The sequence below is a fragment of the Doryrhamphus excisus genome, linkage group LG7, assembly GCF_037039965.1.
Source record: "Doryrhamphus excisus strain RoL-2023G ecotype Guam linkage group LG7, RoL_Dexc_Guam_v1.1, whole genome shotgun sequence".
Taxonomy (NCBI): Eukaryota; Metazoa; Chordata; class Actinopteri; order Syngnathiformes; family Syngnathidae; genus Doryrhamphus; species Doryrhamphus excisus.
In genome coordinates, this window is record NC_136363.1 from 47,638 (window position 1) to 64,087 (window position 16,450).

General features: G+C 48.5%; 1 protein-coding gene and 1 long non-coding RNA gene across 2 annotated transcripts in view; one reads left to right on the top strand and one right to left on the bottom strand.

Annotated features, from left to right (window-relative positions):
• LOC131101864 (uncharacterized) overlaps window positions 1-16,450 on the bottom strand; it is a 30,593-nt gene that overhangs the window by 9,633 nt on the left and 4,510 nt on the right. The window contains exons 6-9 of the long non-coding RNA XR_013627635.1: window positions 4,242-4,449; window positions 2,421-2,624; window positions 2,208-2,331; window positions 1,955-2,124 (exon numbers count right to left, since the gene is read on the bottom strand). This is a non-coding gene — a long non-coding RNA (uncharacterized LOC131101864). The remainder of the gene's footprint in view (window positions 1-1,954; window positions 2,125-2,207; window positions 2,332-2,420; window positions 2,625-4,241; window positions 4,450-16,450) is intronic.
• The window catches only part of pkhd1l1.1 (PKHD1 like 1, tandem duplicate 1), a 31,175-nt gene that overhangs the window by 7,744 nt on the left and 6,981 nt on the right, over window positions 1-16,450 (top strand). Inside the window, exons 23-64 of the mRNA XM_058047251.2 lie at window positions 36-190; window positions 760-892; window positions 1,016-1,293; window positions 1,540-1,645; window positions 1,800-1,907; window positions 1,975-2,139; window positions 2,231-2,352; window positions 2,444-2,576; window positions 3,413-3,605; window positions 3,715-3,857; window positions 3,974-4,078; window positions 4,270-4,458; window positions 4,617-4,784; window positions 6,007-6,212; window positions 6,284-7,256; window positions 7,335-7,583; window positions 7,666-7,815; window positions 8,343-8,517; window positions 8,759-8,915; window positions 8,982-9,138; window positions 9,211-9,420; window positions 9,585-9,714; window positions 9,812-10,053; window positions 10,139-10,275; window positions 10,354-11,383; window positions 11,462-11,653; window positions 12,057-12,208; window positions 12,271-12,430; window positions 12,511-12,682; window positions 12,759-12,847; window positions 13,303-13,466; window positions 13,583-13,712; window positions 13,785-13,903; window positions 13,970-14,099; window positions 14,170-14,343; window positions 14,625-14,728; window positions 14,824-14,947; window positions 15,022-15,143; window positions 15,206-15,296; window positions 15,371-15,516; window positions 15,582-15,704; window positions 15,775-15,886. Coding sequence (XP_057903234.2) covers window positions 36-190; window positions 760-892; window positions 1,016-1,293; window positions 1,540-1,645; window positions 1,800-1,907; window positions 1,975-2,139; window positions 2,231-2,352; window positions 2,444-2,576; window positions 3,413-3,605; window positions 3,715-3,857; window positions 3,974-4,078; window positions 4,270-4,458; window positions 4,617-4,784; window positions 6,007-6,212; window positions 6,284-7,256; window positions 7,335-7,583; window positions 7,666-7,815; window positions 8,343-8,517; window positions 8,759-8,915; window positions 8,982-9,138; window positions 9,211-9,420; window positions 9,585-9,714; window positions 9,812-10,053; window positions 10,139-10,275; window positions 10,354-11,383; window positions 11,462-11,653; window positions 12,057-12,208; window positions 12,271-12,430; window positions 12,511-12,682; window positions 12,759-12,847; window positions 13,303-13,466; window positions 13,583-13,712; window positions 13,785-13,903; window positions 13,970-14,099; window positions 14,170-14,343; window positions 14,625-14,728; window positions 14,824-14,947; window positions 15,022-15,143; window positions 15,206-15,296; window positions 15,371-15,516; window positions 15,582-15,704; window positions 15,775-15,886 — 8,118 coding nt within the window. The remainder of the gene's footprint in view (window positions 1-35; window positions 191-759; window positions 893-1,015; window positions 1,294-1,539; window positions 1,646-1,799; window positions 1,908-1,974; window positions 2,140-2,230; window positions 2,353-2,443; window positions 2,577-3,412; window positions 3,606-3,714; window positions 3,858-3,973; window positions 4,079-4,269; window positions 4,459-4,616; window positions 4,785-6,006; window positions 6,213-6,283; window positions 7,257-7,334; window positions 7,584-7,665; window positions 7,816-8,342; window positions 8,518-8,758; window positions 8,916-8,981; window positions 9,139-9,210; window positions 9,421-9,584; window positions 9,715-9,811; window positions 10,054-10,138; window positions 10,276-10,353; window positions 11,384-11,461; window positions 11,654-12,056; window positions 12,209-12,270; window positions 12,431-12,510; window positions 12,683-12,758; window positions 12,848-13,302; window positions 13,467-13,582; window positions 13,713-13,784; window positions 13,904-13,969; window positions 14,100-14,169; window positions 14,344-14,624; window positions 14,729-14,823; window positions 14,948-15,021; window positions 15,144-15,205; window positions 15,297-15,370; window positions 15,517-15,581; window positions 15,705-15,774; window positions 15,887-16,450) is intronic.

Consider the following 16,450-nt stretch of genomic DNA (forward strand, 5'->3'; position numbering starts at 1 on the left):
ACTGACACCACTCTGTTGCCTGGGTTTTCCCGTAGCTGTTCTTGTCAAGAGGAGGCCGCCGCCGTTTGAGAGCACAGGCCATGCATTCAAGGAAATCTCCGTCATAACCAAACATCACGGCTATGAGATCACAGCCACACCGGTGGACTGTGCCTTTGGCTTCCCCCTAATAGACGTCAGCTTCCTGCAGGTAACACACCAACAAAATTAGAATAAACAGCACATTTAGATCACTCTACTGCTGGGTTAAATCAGCAGTCTGTGTTTTAATGCAATAATTACATTTCAAAAAGGGGGGGAATATTAGGCCTCATTAAAAAATAATAAGATAAAATAGGAATAAGAGCTGATTTTCCTAACCAAAAGCTTAATAATACTAATTCTTCCAAAGGAATCTTCATTGTGCATATACAATTTATATATATACATATACATATACATATACATATATATGCATATATATATATATAAAATTATAAAGGGTTTCTGAATCATCTTCCCAAGAGCAGTAGAATAGGGTTCCCCTTACTTTCTGTACATTTTATATCCATTTAGTTCAACCGGTGCGAAACACGTACGCATTAACCATTTTTGAAGGTATTTATCATTTCCATCGCGTTTAGTGGAAGGATTGAGGGTTTTTTTACATTTTATACACTGACATTTCTCCAAACATTGGATTGTCCAGTGATGTCAGTGTCTGCCATGATTGGTGGCTCTCACCGTCACAAAACCTTTTTGCTGTGTTTATACTTGAAGAGGATCAACAACAGCGAGGACATGGCCGTGTTTCAGGAAGGTGGCGCCATCATCACGGTTGCTCGCACTCACAGAGCCACCCCGCCACTGACGGGCACCTTCACTGTGGAGATCCACGGGCAGCGTATTGAAGGTAGCCCATGCACTATAGACCTTCTGGAAACAATTCCACGTTGCAGTTTCACTTAAACTGTGTGGATACAAGGCAATGTGTCTGCTGCTTTGAAGCAGCTGTTTGACCAGTTTTGCTTCTCAGGTCTGTCAGTGAACATTAGTCAGGAGGACCTGAAGTACGCCCTGGAGGGAGTCACCGGGATGGGCCTGGTGGATGTTAAATATACAGGAACCTGCAGACAGCCCAAGTGGAAGGTTGAGTGGCTAACGCAGCCGGGAGACCAGCCTTTGCTGCAGCTCAACGGTTCTTGGGTCGTTGGGAAGGACGTTGTTGTCTGGGCCCATGAGAGGACGAAGGGAGGGCAGATGATGCGCAGCTTGACAGGAGACTTTTTTCGTGTCTGCGAAACCAAACCACAGGTACTACCTCCAGTGTATCTTCTCTTTGGATCGAAGGTAGCAGGTTGTGTGTTTGCTCACATAAATCTGGTAGAACGAGTCCAATTTGTATGTCGGATGTTTTTTGTGCCTCCAGGCGATCTTAAAATCACATTAGCATGCTACAGGATTACTGTAGCATGCTCCCTCCTATTGTGGGTCTGAGAAATGATGACTTCTTGACAAAACTGAGCCTTTTCCATGACACCTCTCTTGACACATTCACAGGTGGAAGTTTACATCAACGACATTCCGTCAAAGTGTTCTGGAGACTGTGGTTTTGAATGGTCAGAGGAGAAGACCCCCGTGGTGAGAGGAATCAGCCCCTCTAAAGGTGATTTGTTCATCCACCATCGTCCACCATCTAGTACATCCATCAGGGTCAACCGTTGGACTATGTGGTTCAAAAACTGGATGGCATGTTTGAGTCTTGGCTGGTGGTGGGTTCAAGACTCACGTTTATTCTTTCAATACCCCCTACTTATCAGGATCAATCGGACTGGGGACCCTTTTAACCGTCACTGGTTCCGGCTTCAGCGACCAAAACGCCTCCATCATGGTTGGAGGGTCCGAGTGTGTTGTTGAAAAAATCTCAGGTGAGTTGGCAAAGTACAAACAGCCAAATGAATGAAACAAGGCTAACCAACTGGGTGTTTGTTGCAGCTGATAGTCGGGTATGCAGACTGGGCAGCGCCAGCGCCGGCACTGTCCCTGTGTGGATCAACTTCCCCTCGCTGGGTTGTCCACTCTTTGCAGGCGGCAGTGTCCTCAGCTTCACCTACGAGCTCTTAGTCTCCTCTTTCTCCCCTGCATCTGGAGGTGTTGCAGGTGGCGCATCACAATACTATTCGTTGTAAAAAATACACACAAGTACTGGATAACCTTCACTGACTTACCTGTTGCGTCTTGTGTATCCCAGGAGGAACACTTTTGACTGTGACAGGCTTTGGCTTCAGCAGGGATGCAAGGGTCACAGTGGGGGATCTGGCGTGCAAGGTGATCCAAGCGAGTCACACGGAGCTGAAATGCAGAACACCTGCAGTGAGTTCCAGTCCCACTGTGCTCAGTTTGACAGTTCAGCAGGATTATGTACACAGAAGTCGTTATACCGTGGATGCATGTGTTGTTTCAGGGTAGTGCAGGCTCGCACGCGATGACAGTGAGTGTGGGCAACATGAGCAAGGCGGCAAACGACACCTTCACCTACGACCTGGCCCTGACACCTCAGATGTCTGAGCTGAGGCCCCTGACGACCACCGTCTTTGGTGAGACTCTCAGACCACATCCACTGCCGCGTCAGGGTTCTCAGGGTTCTCAGGGTTCTCAGGGTTCTCAGGGTTCTGTTCTGAAAGGTCACATACATTCTGTTAGGCAGACGCACGATCACAATCTCTCCGTAACACACACACACACGCACACAATCCAAACAATCCATGGCTTTTATGACAACAATATTGTTGAAATGGAACGCTTGAAAGAAAGCTCTGATTGTCAGGAAGAATAGCTCATTGTGACTTATCGTAATTTCACGTCATTATAAATGTCGGTGGGGTTACTTTTTAACAAGTCTGCCACCATCAAGATGGTGACATGCAGTGACATTCATGGCTGGTGAGGTGCTGACTCCTTTGGTGTCAAGTGGAATCAAAACATACAACAAAATTTCTTGTTTGGAGAAAGGCTGTAATGAAACATCTTGCTCAGAGTAAAATCATTTATTCGGCATCGAATGTGTCTCTGCAGGCTGTTGGCATTGCTCCCAAATATGTAAATTACATATCATATTTGCACACACAACCGATAATTATATCTCTTTTGTTGTCACACAAAAGACAAGCGCCATAACTCTTTCTCATCTGTTACGCTTCATGTCATTGTCGTTTTGTGTGTCGTGTAATGCTGCTGAGCATGTTTCCGTGTTAAGCACCTCATGCTCGTCCTACGTTGTTATGCTGCACAATGGCGGCGGTAAGTCACTTCACGCTATGGGAAATCTCAGCACAGACGCTGACAAGTGTAAATTAGATGTGAGTGACAGGAGCTCCGACAGGAGCTCGTCCTCGTGATGAAACTTCATGCTCCTGTTTGGGTCTTTCCTCAGGACACCGCCTGCTCACTGTCCTGGGGTCAAACCTGGGTGAGCAGGGCATTGACAGTGTCGTATACGTGGGCCGGAGGGAGTGCGTATCCGAGGAGTGGACGTCCACAAACATCACCTGTGTTCTCCCTGTGCTGCCACCCGGCCTGCACAAGGTGGACGTCCACGTCGGCAACATTGGCTACCCCCAGACCAGGTGTGATTTGGATTGGAAATACTAGCTAGAAGTTTCACCTCGTTTTATGTGTAACACAGTCTGAAAAAAAGAGCCTGGCAAAAGATTTGGAATTTGGATTGTCTCATAGCAACAATGTTAACGCCACCATCGAATACATCTTGGAAATCCACGCCATCTCCCCCGTGACGGGTTCTCTGCTGGGAGGAACTGACCTTACTATCTCTGGATCTGGTTTCAGCCCAAACATTTCAGACAACACAGTCTATGCTGGTAAGCAACACAAGCACTAACATTGTCAGACGCCGATGGCCGTCATCAATTATGCAAAAATCTCCAAGCATCTCCAAGAGCAACAGTTTTTGTTTTGGGTTTTTTCTGTTTGACAGGAGAATCTGAATGCAAGGTTAAGGTGGCCTCTGAGAAGGAGCTGCAGTGCGTGCTGCAGTCGCAGGAGAGAGTCCACATTGTTACCAACCAAGGAGTCCACCACAGTAGGTTTGCGTTTCGCTCCTTTGTTCACATGTCATTTGGACATCAACATCGACTGGATTCACTTACAGGAAACTGCTTCGAGCGAGGGAGCTGTCACTAAGAAAGCCATTGTTTCCTATAATTACACCAGTATAGAAATATGAGAAAAGAATGTTGTCTTACCAACACTTCATGCGTCTGTGTCGCCCAGTTCACGGTCGGGGATACGCTTGGGATCCTGCGTCCATCACAGTGACCGTGGGAGACACCGTATTGTGGAGGTGGGAGCCTCCTGCCTTCAAGAACAGTTTCCGTTATGCCGTCTTCCACGTTTCCAGCCCCAGTGGCAGCACAGATGAGAATGCGCTCTTCTCCAGCGGCGAGGCCAAGCCTGGGGAAGGTAGAGAAAAATAAACACATTTGGGTGGATCATTCGTTTAATGTGACACCAGTACAATACAGCACATGGATAAATGTCCCGTGCACATTGCGTCCATAGGGTAAGCTTAGGGTACTTTAAAGATGCAACATATTTGCTGTGTCTTCCCAACCCTGCAGGCTTTTTCAGCTACCGTTTCACCATCCCCGGTGTGTACTACTACAGCAGCGGGTACATCGATGGGGACAGAAAGTTGCAGGGTGTTGTGAGAGTCCAACCTCTGCTGGAAAAAAGCGACAAGATCTCCGTCAGTGTTGCAGGCGTGGAGGCCAGACACGTGATGGGAGGTATGAAGACACAAGTTTCATTTGTTCAAATTTGGACAGCTCTAACCTGGTCTGTTCTGTAGTCTACGACACCATCTACAGTATCTTCCACATACAATGCTGTACATTCACCCAATCCTAACAGATTCAACCATTTAGTCTACAACAAATCAAGTCCACACAGACACCTTTGGTGTGCCCATGATCATCGTTGCATCGGAATGGAATGCTAACAAGGGAGACTATCTTCATGACTATTTTGCACCGCAAACGAGTGAAACCATTCTTCATGCCGCTCGCTACCTTTAGAGGATACATACTCTGGATCCCGCACCATCTCCTTAGACTTAGGTTTTATCTAGTAAGGGTGTGACGGCTCATTGTAATGATTCCATTTGTATCTCAATTCGTGGTTGTCGATACAATTCAAGGACGATATTGGTTCTTTCAGAACGATACGATCCAAAACTATTCAGTAACTCAAAATCGATTCAGTAACTTTTTGGACAAAAATTCAAACAGTGTGAAATAAATACTTTGATACTGGACAGATTCCCCTAGTTTTTTCTAATGGAATCAGGTATCAATTAATAATAACACCGACATAGTTATAATAAATAAATTATCAATGAGTACAACAAATGAGTTAAAAATACAAAAGAAAATCTGGATGACCAGAGGGTCGTATAGCTCGCTATGATGTATTATTGACTTTAAAATAGTGCAATTCACACCTGCACTTTGAAGCCCCTAGATGAGGGACATTATTGTAATTCCTCAGCAAATGAATGTGGCATGTATATATATGCAGACATTTAACGTTATCAAAAGTACTAAAAAAAAAACCCGCGTCTATATAAAACCTGCTGTGCTTAAATCTAATGCTTCATTTATTAGTATTGATTCAGTCGATGAATGTCCTTTTGAACAATGTTAAGTCAATATATGCCATCAGGAATAAAAAACTTGCTAAATACAGATCAATGTAATTGAATCATATGAAAATAAATCGATGCATTGCTGTGTCGGATCGTTACACTTCTACTATCTAGTCTTTCATGATCATGAATGATCTGATGAAACGTCTTCTAAGACAACCTAAACACTCCACTTGACTCGATGCCATAAGAGGAAGTCAGTCAAGCTCATCACAACCACACATCAACGACGTCCACAAGCTCAAATCAACAACAAGCAGTCCGGTCGGGTCTCGAGTCTTGTTGTTCTCTGTCTCCTCCCACAGTGTCGCGTCGCGTCGCCAGGTCTAACCACGAGTGCGCTGCCACACCAGAGTGCTCCCAGACAGAAGTGTTATCAGACAGCCTATCCTTCAGCACCTCCGCCTGCTTTACCCCCACGGTGCGCTCCATCTGGCCCAACCAGGGCTCGTACCACCAGCACATCCACATCCAAGGGGGTGGCTTCACCAACGTCAGCTGCGCAGTCGAGGTCTGTGCTCATGTTTTTTACTCTCCACTGGAGCATCTTCTTTGAGGTTGACATGCTGCTGTGCTGTGCAGGTGACGGTGTTGGATGAGCCCTGCCGAGTGATCAACAGCTCCCAGACGGAGATCTACTGCCAGCTGAGCGCCAACAACACTCTTCCCATTGGCGTCGCCCTGCCTGTCGACGTTAAAGTTAACAATTTAGGCAGCGCCATTATTGCTGTGGCACAGGAGCTGGCCCGTCGCTTCGTAGTTTTGCCTATAATCGACTCAGTGTCGCCCCGTGAAGGCAGCTCCAATGGCCACACCAGGATCTCCATCCACGGTTCCGGTTTTTCTGAGGGAGACGTGACTGTAGCCGGGGAACCGTGTAATGTGGTTTCCATCAGTTACACCCAGGTGGTCTGTGACACCACGCCCTCCCAGCCACACGCTGGTGATGTCGCTTTCCATGTGGGGAGGCTCCAGAGTTCCTGTCATTCCAACTGCTCCTTCCTGTACTCGTCGTCAGTGGATCCAAATGTGATCCTCATTTCTCCTGACAGCATCAGCGATGTCACCAATGTCACTATTTCAGGCACAGGTTTTGGCACCGACTCAGAGGATGTGGCGGTTTTTGCTGGCCACACGAAGTTGGACGTCACAAACGTGGCTGACGATGCCATCACAGTGAAGGTTGATGCTCTCCCTGCAGGCAACCATGTCATTCAAGTGATTGTGCGGCGTAAAGGCTTGGCATCCGGTGATGTCACCATGACCAGTCAGGCCCACGCTGTCCTGACCCCAACTGAAGGGAGTCTGGCGGGGGGTACCTCTCTCCTCTTCACTGGGAATGGCTTCCACCCAGGAAACACCAGCGTGACGCTCGATGGTGAACAGTGCGAGATCGAGGAAGTGATGCCCGGTCAACTGAGGTGCCGGACGCCTCCTCACAGCCAGGGCCTGGTATCGGTTACCATCCATGTCCTGTCCGTGGAGTATCTTCCCCTCAACTTCACCTACTCCACTGGCTACACCCCAACTGTCAACACCATCAGTCCCTCAACTGGTGAGCACAGTTCTCCTTGTTTTGAGCAGTCATCTTTCAAAACCTGCTTGACTGTTCTGATCGTACATTTTGTCACAGGACCAAGCGGTTCAGCGATCACACTGAGCGGTTCTGGGTTTGGCACCGACATCCAGCAGGTGACTGTCATGATAAACAATGTGAGCTGCACAGTGCTCACCGTCACAGACAACCAGGTGGAATGCAGCACTGGGGACAACCCCGGCGGGGAGTACCTGGTCATGGTTCACCACCAGGTCAAGGGTTACGCACAGTCTGACGTCACGTTTACTTATGAACTGACGATCATCGGCGTGCAGCCCAACGAGGGTGAGCGCATTTTGATGTCGGATGGAATTATGAATGGGTTCCTTTTGATTTTCCTAACTTGGTCTTTTTGTCCGCAATCCAGGTAGTTTTGGCGGTGGCGCCCGGCTGACCATCCAGGGTTCTGGATTTGACCCGCTCAACTCAATTGTGCTGATCTGTGATGAGGAATGTGAAGTTGACAAGGATGCGTCTTCGTCGACGCAGCTCTACTGCATGTCTCCATTCAACAACGGTACGACCGCATATCTTTGGTGCACAAACACGTTTTACCTTTAAAAGACCACGCTCCGTTTCGACTAACACTGTCCGAGAGACATTCATTTAAGTTTATTTTTGGCCTTTTCCTTTTTAGTTTCTAAATGACCAAACCTTCACTATCGTGATAATAACCCTAACCTCACTGACAGGGCCGACACAATGACGGCAGGATTGTTGTTGTTGCTGTTCCTTTAAGTGTCCTCCCAGCCTGGCTGTCAGCAGCTCATCTGTTGGTGTTCAAAAGGCTTTTACTCGCTCATCTTAGCAAAGAATGTGTACCTGCTGGTTTCTTTTGTGTGTTTTTTTTTTGGAAGACAGCTCCGTAATAAACTCCATCCGTCAACTGGAATGTAGTCTGCCTTTACATTGACAGCCATGTCAAAATAAGACAATAAGATGTCATGGGTGATGAGACATGACCATTCTTCGCATCCCACTGTGGTGTGTTTTTGTCTGTTGTGCTTGCATGTGACGGCGTGTGGGCGTCCTGTTCCCGCTCAGGCTCTGACTCAGAGGTGAGCTGCCTGGTGGCTGTAATTAACCAGCTGGATGCTGTCAACGTGTCAGACGGCTTCATGTACAAGTCCCAGCTCACGCCCGTGATCACTGAGGTGTTGCCGCGGCGGGGAGGCACGGCCGGCGGCACCCAGCTCACCATCAGCGGCTCCGGTTTCAGGTGCAGGCAGCGGGATAGTCCCCACACACCATAGTATACACACACCACAAAGGCCTGCCACAGGCCCATACTACTACCCCTAAACAACAGTCAAGTGGTTGGGAACACAAGGGCGGTCGATATTACCTACCAAAATTGAGATGTTAAATAATTTATGGGAAGTGGTAACAAAGTGGTAAACCGAGGACCACCTGTATACATGTTGTCGCTTTCCACCTTGAGCGAATGTCAACTGTTGCAGCATGGACTTGAACGAGGTCAACGTGACCATCGCAGGCTCCATATGCGATGTCCAGTCCGCCAACGACACACACATTCTGTGCATCACCAACGCCCAGCCACAATCTCAGGACACCAAAGTCCTAGTCAGCATCAGAGACAAGGGCATTGCCAAGACGGTACTTGTTGGACTTTCATGCAAGCTCTGACAGGTCAACATGTTCATCCCATATTGTTATCTTTAGGACAACGCAAGTTTCTTCTACATTGATGTGTGGTCGTCCAAGTTCACGTGGGGTGGGCTTCCTCCACCAGAGAGGGGCACCTTTGCTGTCATCACCAGAGGACAGACCATACTGCTGGACACAAACACCCCTGTGCTCAAAATGCTTCTTATTCAAGGTGGACAAAAAAAGCTTCCATCCACGCTGGGCCTCTTATGTAAAATCTAACCTGCTGCTTGCTTGCATTCAGGGGGCTCTCTGGTGTTTGATGAGGCTGACATTGAGCTGCAGGCAGAAAACATTCTCATCACTGATGGGGGGCGGCTGCAGGTTGGCCAGGAGGAGTTGCCATTCCAGCACAAAGCCATCATCACGCTTCATGGAAATTTGCGATCGCAGGAGCTTCCTGTGTATGGAACCAAGACGCTGGGTGTGAGAGAGGGCACGCTGGACCTGCATGGTAAGAATACAAACGAGTGGACGGTTTTTAACATCCACATCCATGCAGGTCTGGGGGTGGCTCTTCGTGTCATATTTAAGATTTGTGGTGTGCTATTGGTTCCAAGTCCGTCACTCCTCCCCACCTTAATTCCTCGGTCAATGTCCATTTTCTGTCCTCTCCAGGTAAACCAGTTCCAGTCGTCTGGACCCACCTGGCTCAGACGGTGGAAAGCGGCTCCTTCACGCTGACCCTGATGAAGTCTGTGACTTGGGCAGTGGGAGATGAAATAGTGATTGCATCTACCGGCCACAGGTAGAAGAGTTGTCTCTCTTCCTTGGGGCCTTTTTGCAAGTTATCAGCTATTTTATCTAAAAAACGGATTTCTCCTGGATCCATTTTCACCTTCTAGGCACAGCCAGAGAGAAAACGAAGTGAGGATAATTGCAAACATGTCAGAAGACGGCATGACCATCACCCTAACCAAAGCCCTCGAGTACTCTCACCTTTCGGTGGCTGTTATCCTGCCGGACGGTACGTCCTTCGAGGCCCGGGCGGAGGTGGGTCTCCTGACCAGGAACATAGTGGTGCGTGGCTCCCAGCATGAGGAATGGCAGGAGAAAGTCGAGGCCTGCCCAGATGGTTTTAACCCAGGTATCATTGCGCTTTGATCGCTGTACAATGATCCTGTAGTAACATGATGATGATCACTGTGGTGTCTTCTGCCTGTGTGATGCAGGAGAATTCGCCACACAAACATGCTTCCAAGGGAGGTTTGGAGAGGAGGTTGGAAGCGATCAGTTTGGCGCTTGCATCATGGTCCACCCCCCTGTACCCAATGAGAATCTCGCCATGGCCAGGCTGTCGTACACTGAAGTAACTTCACTGTAACCACAGGGTGACAGTCATTTTGCTCTTTAAAGCTGACGTGCTTTGGTTCTGTGGTGCTTGCAGCTTTTCAATGCAGGACAAGCCTTCAGACTGGGACGTTACCCCATCCACTGGCATCTGGTGGGAGACCTGCAATACAAGTCGTATGTGCGTGGTTGCTCCATACATCAGACGTACAACAGGGCCGTGACCATCCACAACACGCATCGGTTGCTGGTGGAGCACAACATCATCTATGACATCATGGGGGGGGCCTTCTTCATCGAGGACGGCATCGAGACGGAGAACATCCTGCAGTACAACCTGGCTGTGTTTGTCAAGCAGAGCACCAGCCTGCTCAACGACGACGTCACCCCGGCCGCCTACTGGGTCACCAATGCCAACAACATAATTCGGCACAACGCCGCCGCCGGGGGCACCCACTTTGGCTTCTGGTACCGCATGCATGAGCACCCTGACGGCCCGTCCTATGACCCAAATATCTGCCAGAAGAAGGTTCCCCTCGGTGAGTTCTTCAACAACACGGTGCACTCTCAAGGCTGGTTTGGTCTTTGGATCTTCCAAGATTTCTTCCCGATGGAGGGAGGTGGCTGCCGCTCTAAGACACCCGAGCCTGCCGTCTTCCGGTCCCTCACCACCTGGAACTGCGAGAAAGGAGCAGAGTGGGTCAACGCGGGCGCTGTGCAGTTCACAAACTTTGTCATGGTCAACAACGAGAAAGCCGGGATTGAATGCAAACGCATCATACGGTCTATGGTTTCCTCGTTTGGACCAAATGGTGGAGCAGGAGTGTTTAACTCCACCATAGTGGGCCACTTGGATGCCCTGGGACTGGGAGACAACTACTGCACCCACCGAGGTGTCATCTCGCCACTGGATGACGGAATGAGTGTCCTGGGCACCAAGTTCATCAATTTTGATCGTGCCACCTGTGCAGCTATCGGGGTGGCTTCAATCGACGGGAAGTGTGTGGATCGCTGCGGTGGCTGGGCTGTCAGGTTTGGAGGTATCCAGTTCTTCAACTCAGCTCACAAGGCCGGCCTCAGATGGCAGCACGAGGTCGAACTAGTGGACACGGACGGCTCCCTCACAGGTGCCCTAGAAGACATGCAGGTCAAGTTTGAAGCTGCAATTCACTTCGCTGTATTGACTTTGCCACTTTGCTCTCCAGGAAATCCTGACAACAAAGTGGTGCCTCTGACCAAACTGCTTGACCCGGCACACTGCTCCGAGAGCGCAGAGTGGAGCGTGGGCTTCCCCGCTGCTTTGTGTGACCACACCGTAAAGTTCCATCGTTTGGCTCTCAACAATCCTTCACCATCTTCTCTCAACGCCAAGGATATAATATTAAGCAACTCGCATGGTATGAAATCCATCCATCCATTTTCTATACCAATTGTCAACATTTGGGTCGCAGGTGAGCTCAAAACTATCCCAGTTGACTTTGGGCTAAAGACCGGGTACACCCGGGACTGGTCACCAGTCAATCACAGCCCCTGTATAAACAAGCATTCAACTCACATTCACATCCATGGACAATTTAATATTTCAAATTAAATCAAATGCTTGTGAGATGTGGGAGGAAGCCGAGGCACCCGTAGAAACAACACACAAGCACGGGGAGAACTTGCTAACCGGTACAAATGGAAACCTCTTGCCCAAAGACAACTGGGATAGGCTCCAGCATACCCACACCCGAATGAGGATAAGCAGCATAGAAAATGGATGGATGGGTAGAAAAAAATAATAGTACTGTATTTTTAAAGGCTCCAGCGCGGTTCCCTATTTGAAGAAAAGAATGACTCATCCGTTGGGTTGGATGGCCATGCTACCTTCGGGGGACACATACAACTGGTACTTTGAGAACGCAGACCACTTGACAAACATCAGCTACAAAGCAAAGTTCTACGGCTTTGAGGTACTTTTCACGTCGTCTATCCTGCATTGTGCCGTGTTCGCTGACACTTCCTTGTCCCCCAGGCGGATCAGTATGTGATCATCAACCACAACTTAACTCAGAGTCCGGACAAGTTCCACATCATGGATGAGAGGAATGGCTCGTTATCGCCGCTGAGCTTCAGTGCCAACAACAATGGCGACTGGCATTTTGATGACAGCACTAACAACCTCTTTTACATCGGTGAGGCCTTTTTATCTTTTTGCTTGTAGCGTCTCTGTGTGAAGGTTTATAGATCATAAGTCACTCTGCACTCTCTGCAGTGTCCGGGAAGACAAGCAAGCGCCGCCGTCGCAACAGCGTGGACCCCTCCATGTTAGACGTAGAGGTCAATTTCAAGGTCTACCGCTGCTTCTACACTAACTGCATCCCGCCCACGCCACCCCCACCGGCCACGCTCCCCCCACTGCCCAGCCACCGGCCTGACGACTTCATGTACCAAAAACTTGATTGTTGTTGAGAATATCCTTCACAAGTTAGTTTCTGAAGTGATTATGGTTGTTCTGTTCAGCTTGTGGTCCAACGGCTCCTTCTGGGCTACTTCTGCTGAAAACAACTTCAGTGCGCCAGCAGATGGCGCCAATGTGGTCATTCCATCAGGTAACGTCATTGAAGCGCTATAGATCATTGACATCTTGTAACCCGTACTGTACTACACATCCATCAAGCATCGCAACTACATATGACTTCTCTTTTCGTTCGTCACAGACTGGGAGACAGATCCACTGTCAACATAACACTTCTTATGAGACTGAACAGACAAAGTCAAGCACAATTTAAAGATTGCTGTCCAGCATAAGGCAATAAGAAGAGTGTATAGAGCTCTATTAGTGTATGTATGAAGGAGTGAGTCCCTGGAATGCTCCATTTGCATATGATGTAAACTGCTGTAGGAAATAAGCATAATCTTGTAGGAGAGACAAAAATGTGAGGAAACACACTGCTAACGTGCCATGCTAGCATGGCCACAGGTGTTGCAATATGCTGCATATTGTCACGCAGACCCATAATAAGTATTATCTTACTATCGATCATCAACTCATATGCCTCCTCAGAAAAGTGGGTGGTCCTGGACAGCGACACGCCTCCCCTCAACAAGTTGACAATCAATGGCGTTTTGGAGATACTGGAACCCTCAAACAGCTCGTCCAGCCGACCGGTTCGGGCAGCACCTCAGAACCACACCACAGTCATAGATGCGGTCTACATCTCCATCCAGGTCCGTGCACACAAAGCTTAGTTCCCACTCATACCCTGGAGAGTTCATTCTTTCTAATAGTCATCAAAGAGCATTAGTCGTCCCCTGGCTCACATGGAGTCCATGTTGCGTTTTAGGGCGGCAGGCTGGTGGCCGGATGGGAAGATGAGCCTTTCAATGGGGAACTTCACATCAGACTCAGAGGAGACCATCACACTCCTGACTGGCTTCTACCAAATGGACCCAACCAGGGATCCAAAGTCCTGGGTGAGATTTTTTAAGAAGTCTCAGAGTGAAGCTATAGAAAGATGCTGAGGACACAGACTTCCTCCACTTCAGGTGTGTTTGGCACCCTGGAGCTCTACGGACTGCCACATGACGTGTACCATACCAAACTGGCAGCCACGGCTGAAGCCGGCTCCAGCACCTTGACTCTGTCGGAGGCTGTCGACTGGAAGGTACATCTGCCTCCACTTCATTTAGACCTTCTTGCAGCACCATTACGTCACTGTGATGCTTGCTAGGTGGGAGACGAGGTGATCATCTCCACCACTGGCTACAACGCGTGGGAGACGGAGAAGCGGGAGATCGCCGACGTGTCCGCCAACCATCGTGTGCTGACCCTGAGCCGACCTCTGACCCACACTCACATTGGTCAGTTTGTCAGAAATGAACTGGAGTGGCGCCAGACATGTTGATGACCCTTCACGTTGTTGTCCCCCAGGTGAGACTCATGCAGTCTCTGGAACATCTCTCTCCTACACACTGGCGGCAGATGTTGGACTCCTGAGCAGAAACATCAAGATCATCGGCCAGGAGTACGCTGGCATGGTGGAGGAATCGTTTGGTGCCAGACTACTCGTTGGAACCTTCTCCACAGACGGAATCAACTATAAAGGTGCGTGTGGTGCAAAATCTAGCTTTGTTGCTGCAAATCAGAGTTTTTCCAATCACCTTTCTTTATTGGAAGACATGTGAGGTGACAAAAAAGGATATTACTAATTACTAAGTGACATGACCCTGAGCGCTTCAGCCGGCTGTGATTTTCAGCTCTCCCAGAATTGGTTAGCAGCCAAAAGTCAAGTGGCTGGGATGAGAATCAGCACCTCCTAGTCCAGGTCCATGGTTCTCTCCCTGGAAATGGTGGACCTCAGGGACTTGTTTCGTGTGTTTCTGCAGGCAAAGCTCAAATCAGGAATGTGGAATTCTACCGCTCGGGTCAGGAAGGCTGGACTGACAAATATGACCCACGATATTCTGTTTCCTTTCTCAACCTGGGACAGGTAAGGAACATTGCACCCCATGTTCTTTGCAACCATAGTAATGCTGACTTTTGAATGAATGAATGAACTGAATGAATAAATGTTGTGTTTCTCAGCAGGGCAATGAGTCGTACATTCAGGGTTGCGCTTTCCACAACGGTTTTGCTCCAGCCATCGGCGTGTTCGGAACAGAGGGCATCGCCATTGACGACAACGTCATTCACCACACAGTGGGAGAAGGTAAGCGCACAGTTTCCTTCACTTCAAGCTGTCTTCAATGTTCTTAGAGGGTGTTAACGCATAGGCTTTTGCAGGCATCAGAATTTGGGGCAAGGCTAACATCCTGAGGAGGAACCTGGTCACCCTGTGCTTGTGGCCCGGATCCTACCAGGACAGAGAGGAGGCCTTCAACTATGACTGGACTGCGGCCATCGAGGTACGTCCTCGCATGCTTTATAAGCAGACTTGGAGTACAAATGACTTGTTTGTTCCTGTCAGGTCAGCGAGGGAGAAGACGTCCTTCTGCAGCATAACATTGTGGCGGGTTACGAGCGTGTCGCATACCGCATCAATGGCGAGCAGTGTCCAGGTGAGACCATCCTTTTTCATTTTTCTTTAATTTTTCCCTCAGCGGAAAAGGCTCCAACACAAACATTGGTGTAGGTTTTTCAAATGAGAAGGAGTGGGCTCACAACGAGGCTCACGGTGGCCTCTTTGGGGTCTACATGAACAAAGACGGCCTGCCCGGGTGCTCCCTCATCAGGAGCTTTTTCCTCTGGAAGAACTTCGACTATGGAATCTACTTCCAGGTGCGAAAATCCCTTTTACACACCTCTTCAGGACTTGAAGTCAAACGTCTCGCATCCTATTGCAGAGCTTCATGAACACCATAGTGGCCAACGTGACCCTTGTGGACAACGGCATGGGCATCATGCCTCTCACCTTTGCCCCGCCCTCTCTCAGCCACACCTTCACTGACAAGTGGGTCCACGTGGAGGTGAGACATTATTCGTCTTTGCCTCAGTTTGCCGCTTTGTAACGGCTGGCGCTCTGCTTTCTTTTGCCAGAATGTCTTGCTCATTGGCAGCAGCCCCAACTTCAACTGCTCTGACACACTGGCGACCAGCGACTTTAACGTCGGCATCACCCAAGACCACAGAGCCCCCCGACCAGTCAATGGTAGGCACATCTTCAGCGCATTAATATATCGCCAATATAAAATTTGCAGTACCTTCATTTTTATCTAAAGCACTACATAAGGAAGTCATCGAGAGAAAGTAGTGCTCGTCGGTAGTCATAAATATTTATATGAAGGCGGAAGACCGAAGCTTATAGAGGTAATAGAGCAAGTGAACACAAAAGTATTCACTGGTTTAACTTGAATAATAATCTGGAGCGCATGAGAAAGTGGAAAGGACCACATGGTCATTATTAACAACAATATTTCACAACACAGCGGCAACCTAACCAACGTCGGGAGCAAACTGAAAAAGCCCAATGTAGCACTTGAACATAAAGCAAGAATTTAAAAAATATATAAATAAAATTACTGTTAAAAAAGAAAAAGAAAAATACACTAGTTAGTTCATTAATGAATTAATAGAACCGCTGTTGTAATGTTGTAAAGCTGTATGGAGCAAACGGGTCAGCCAGCATTGATAGCAGCAACAGCACGACAGGTGTAACACTTGCAACTTTCACACCAACAGCTGAGTAACAGAAGCGACATTTTTAAACGGCAGG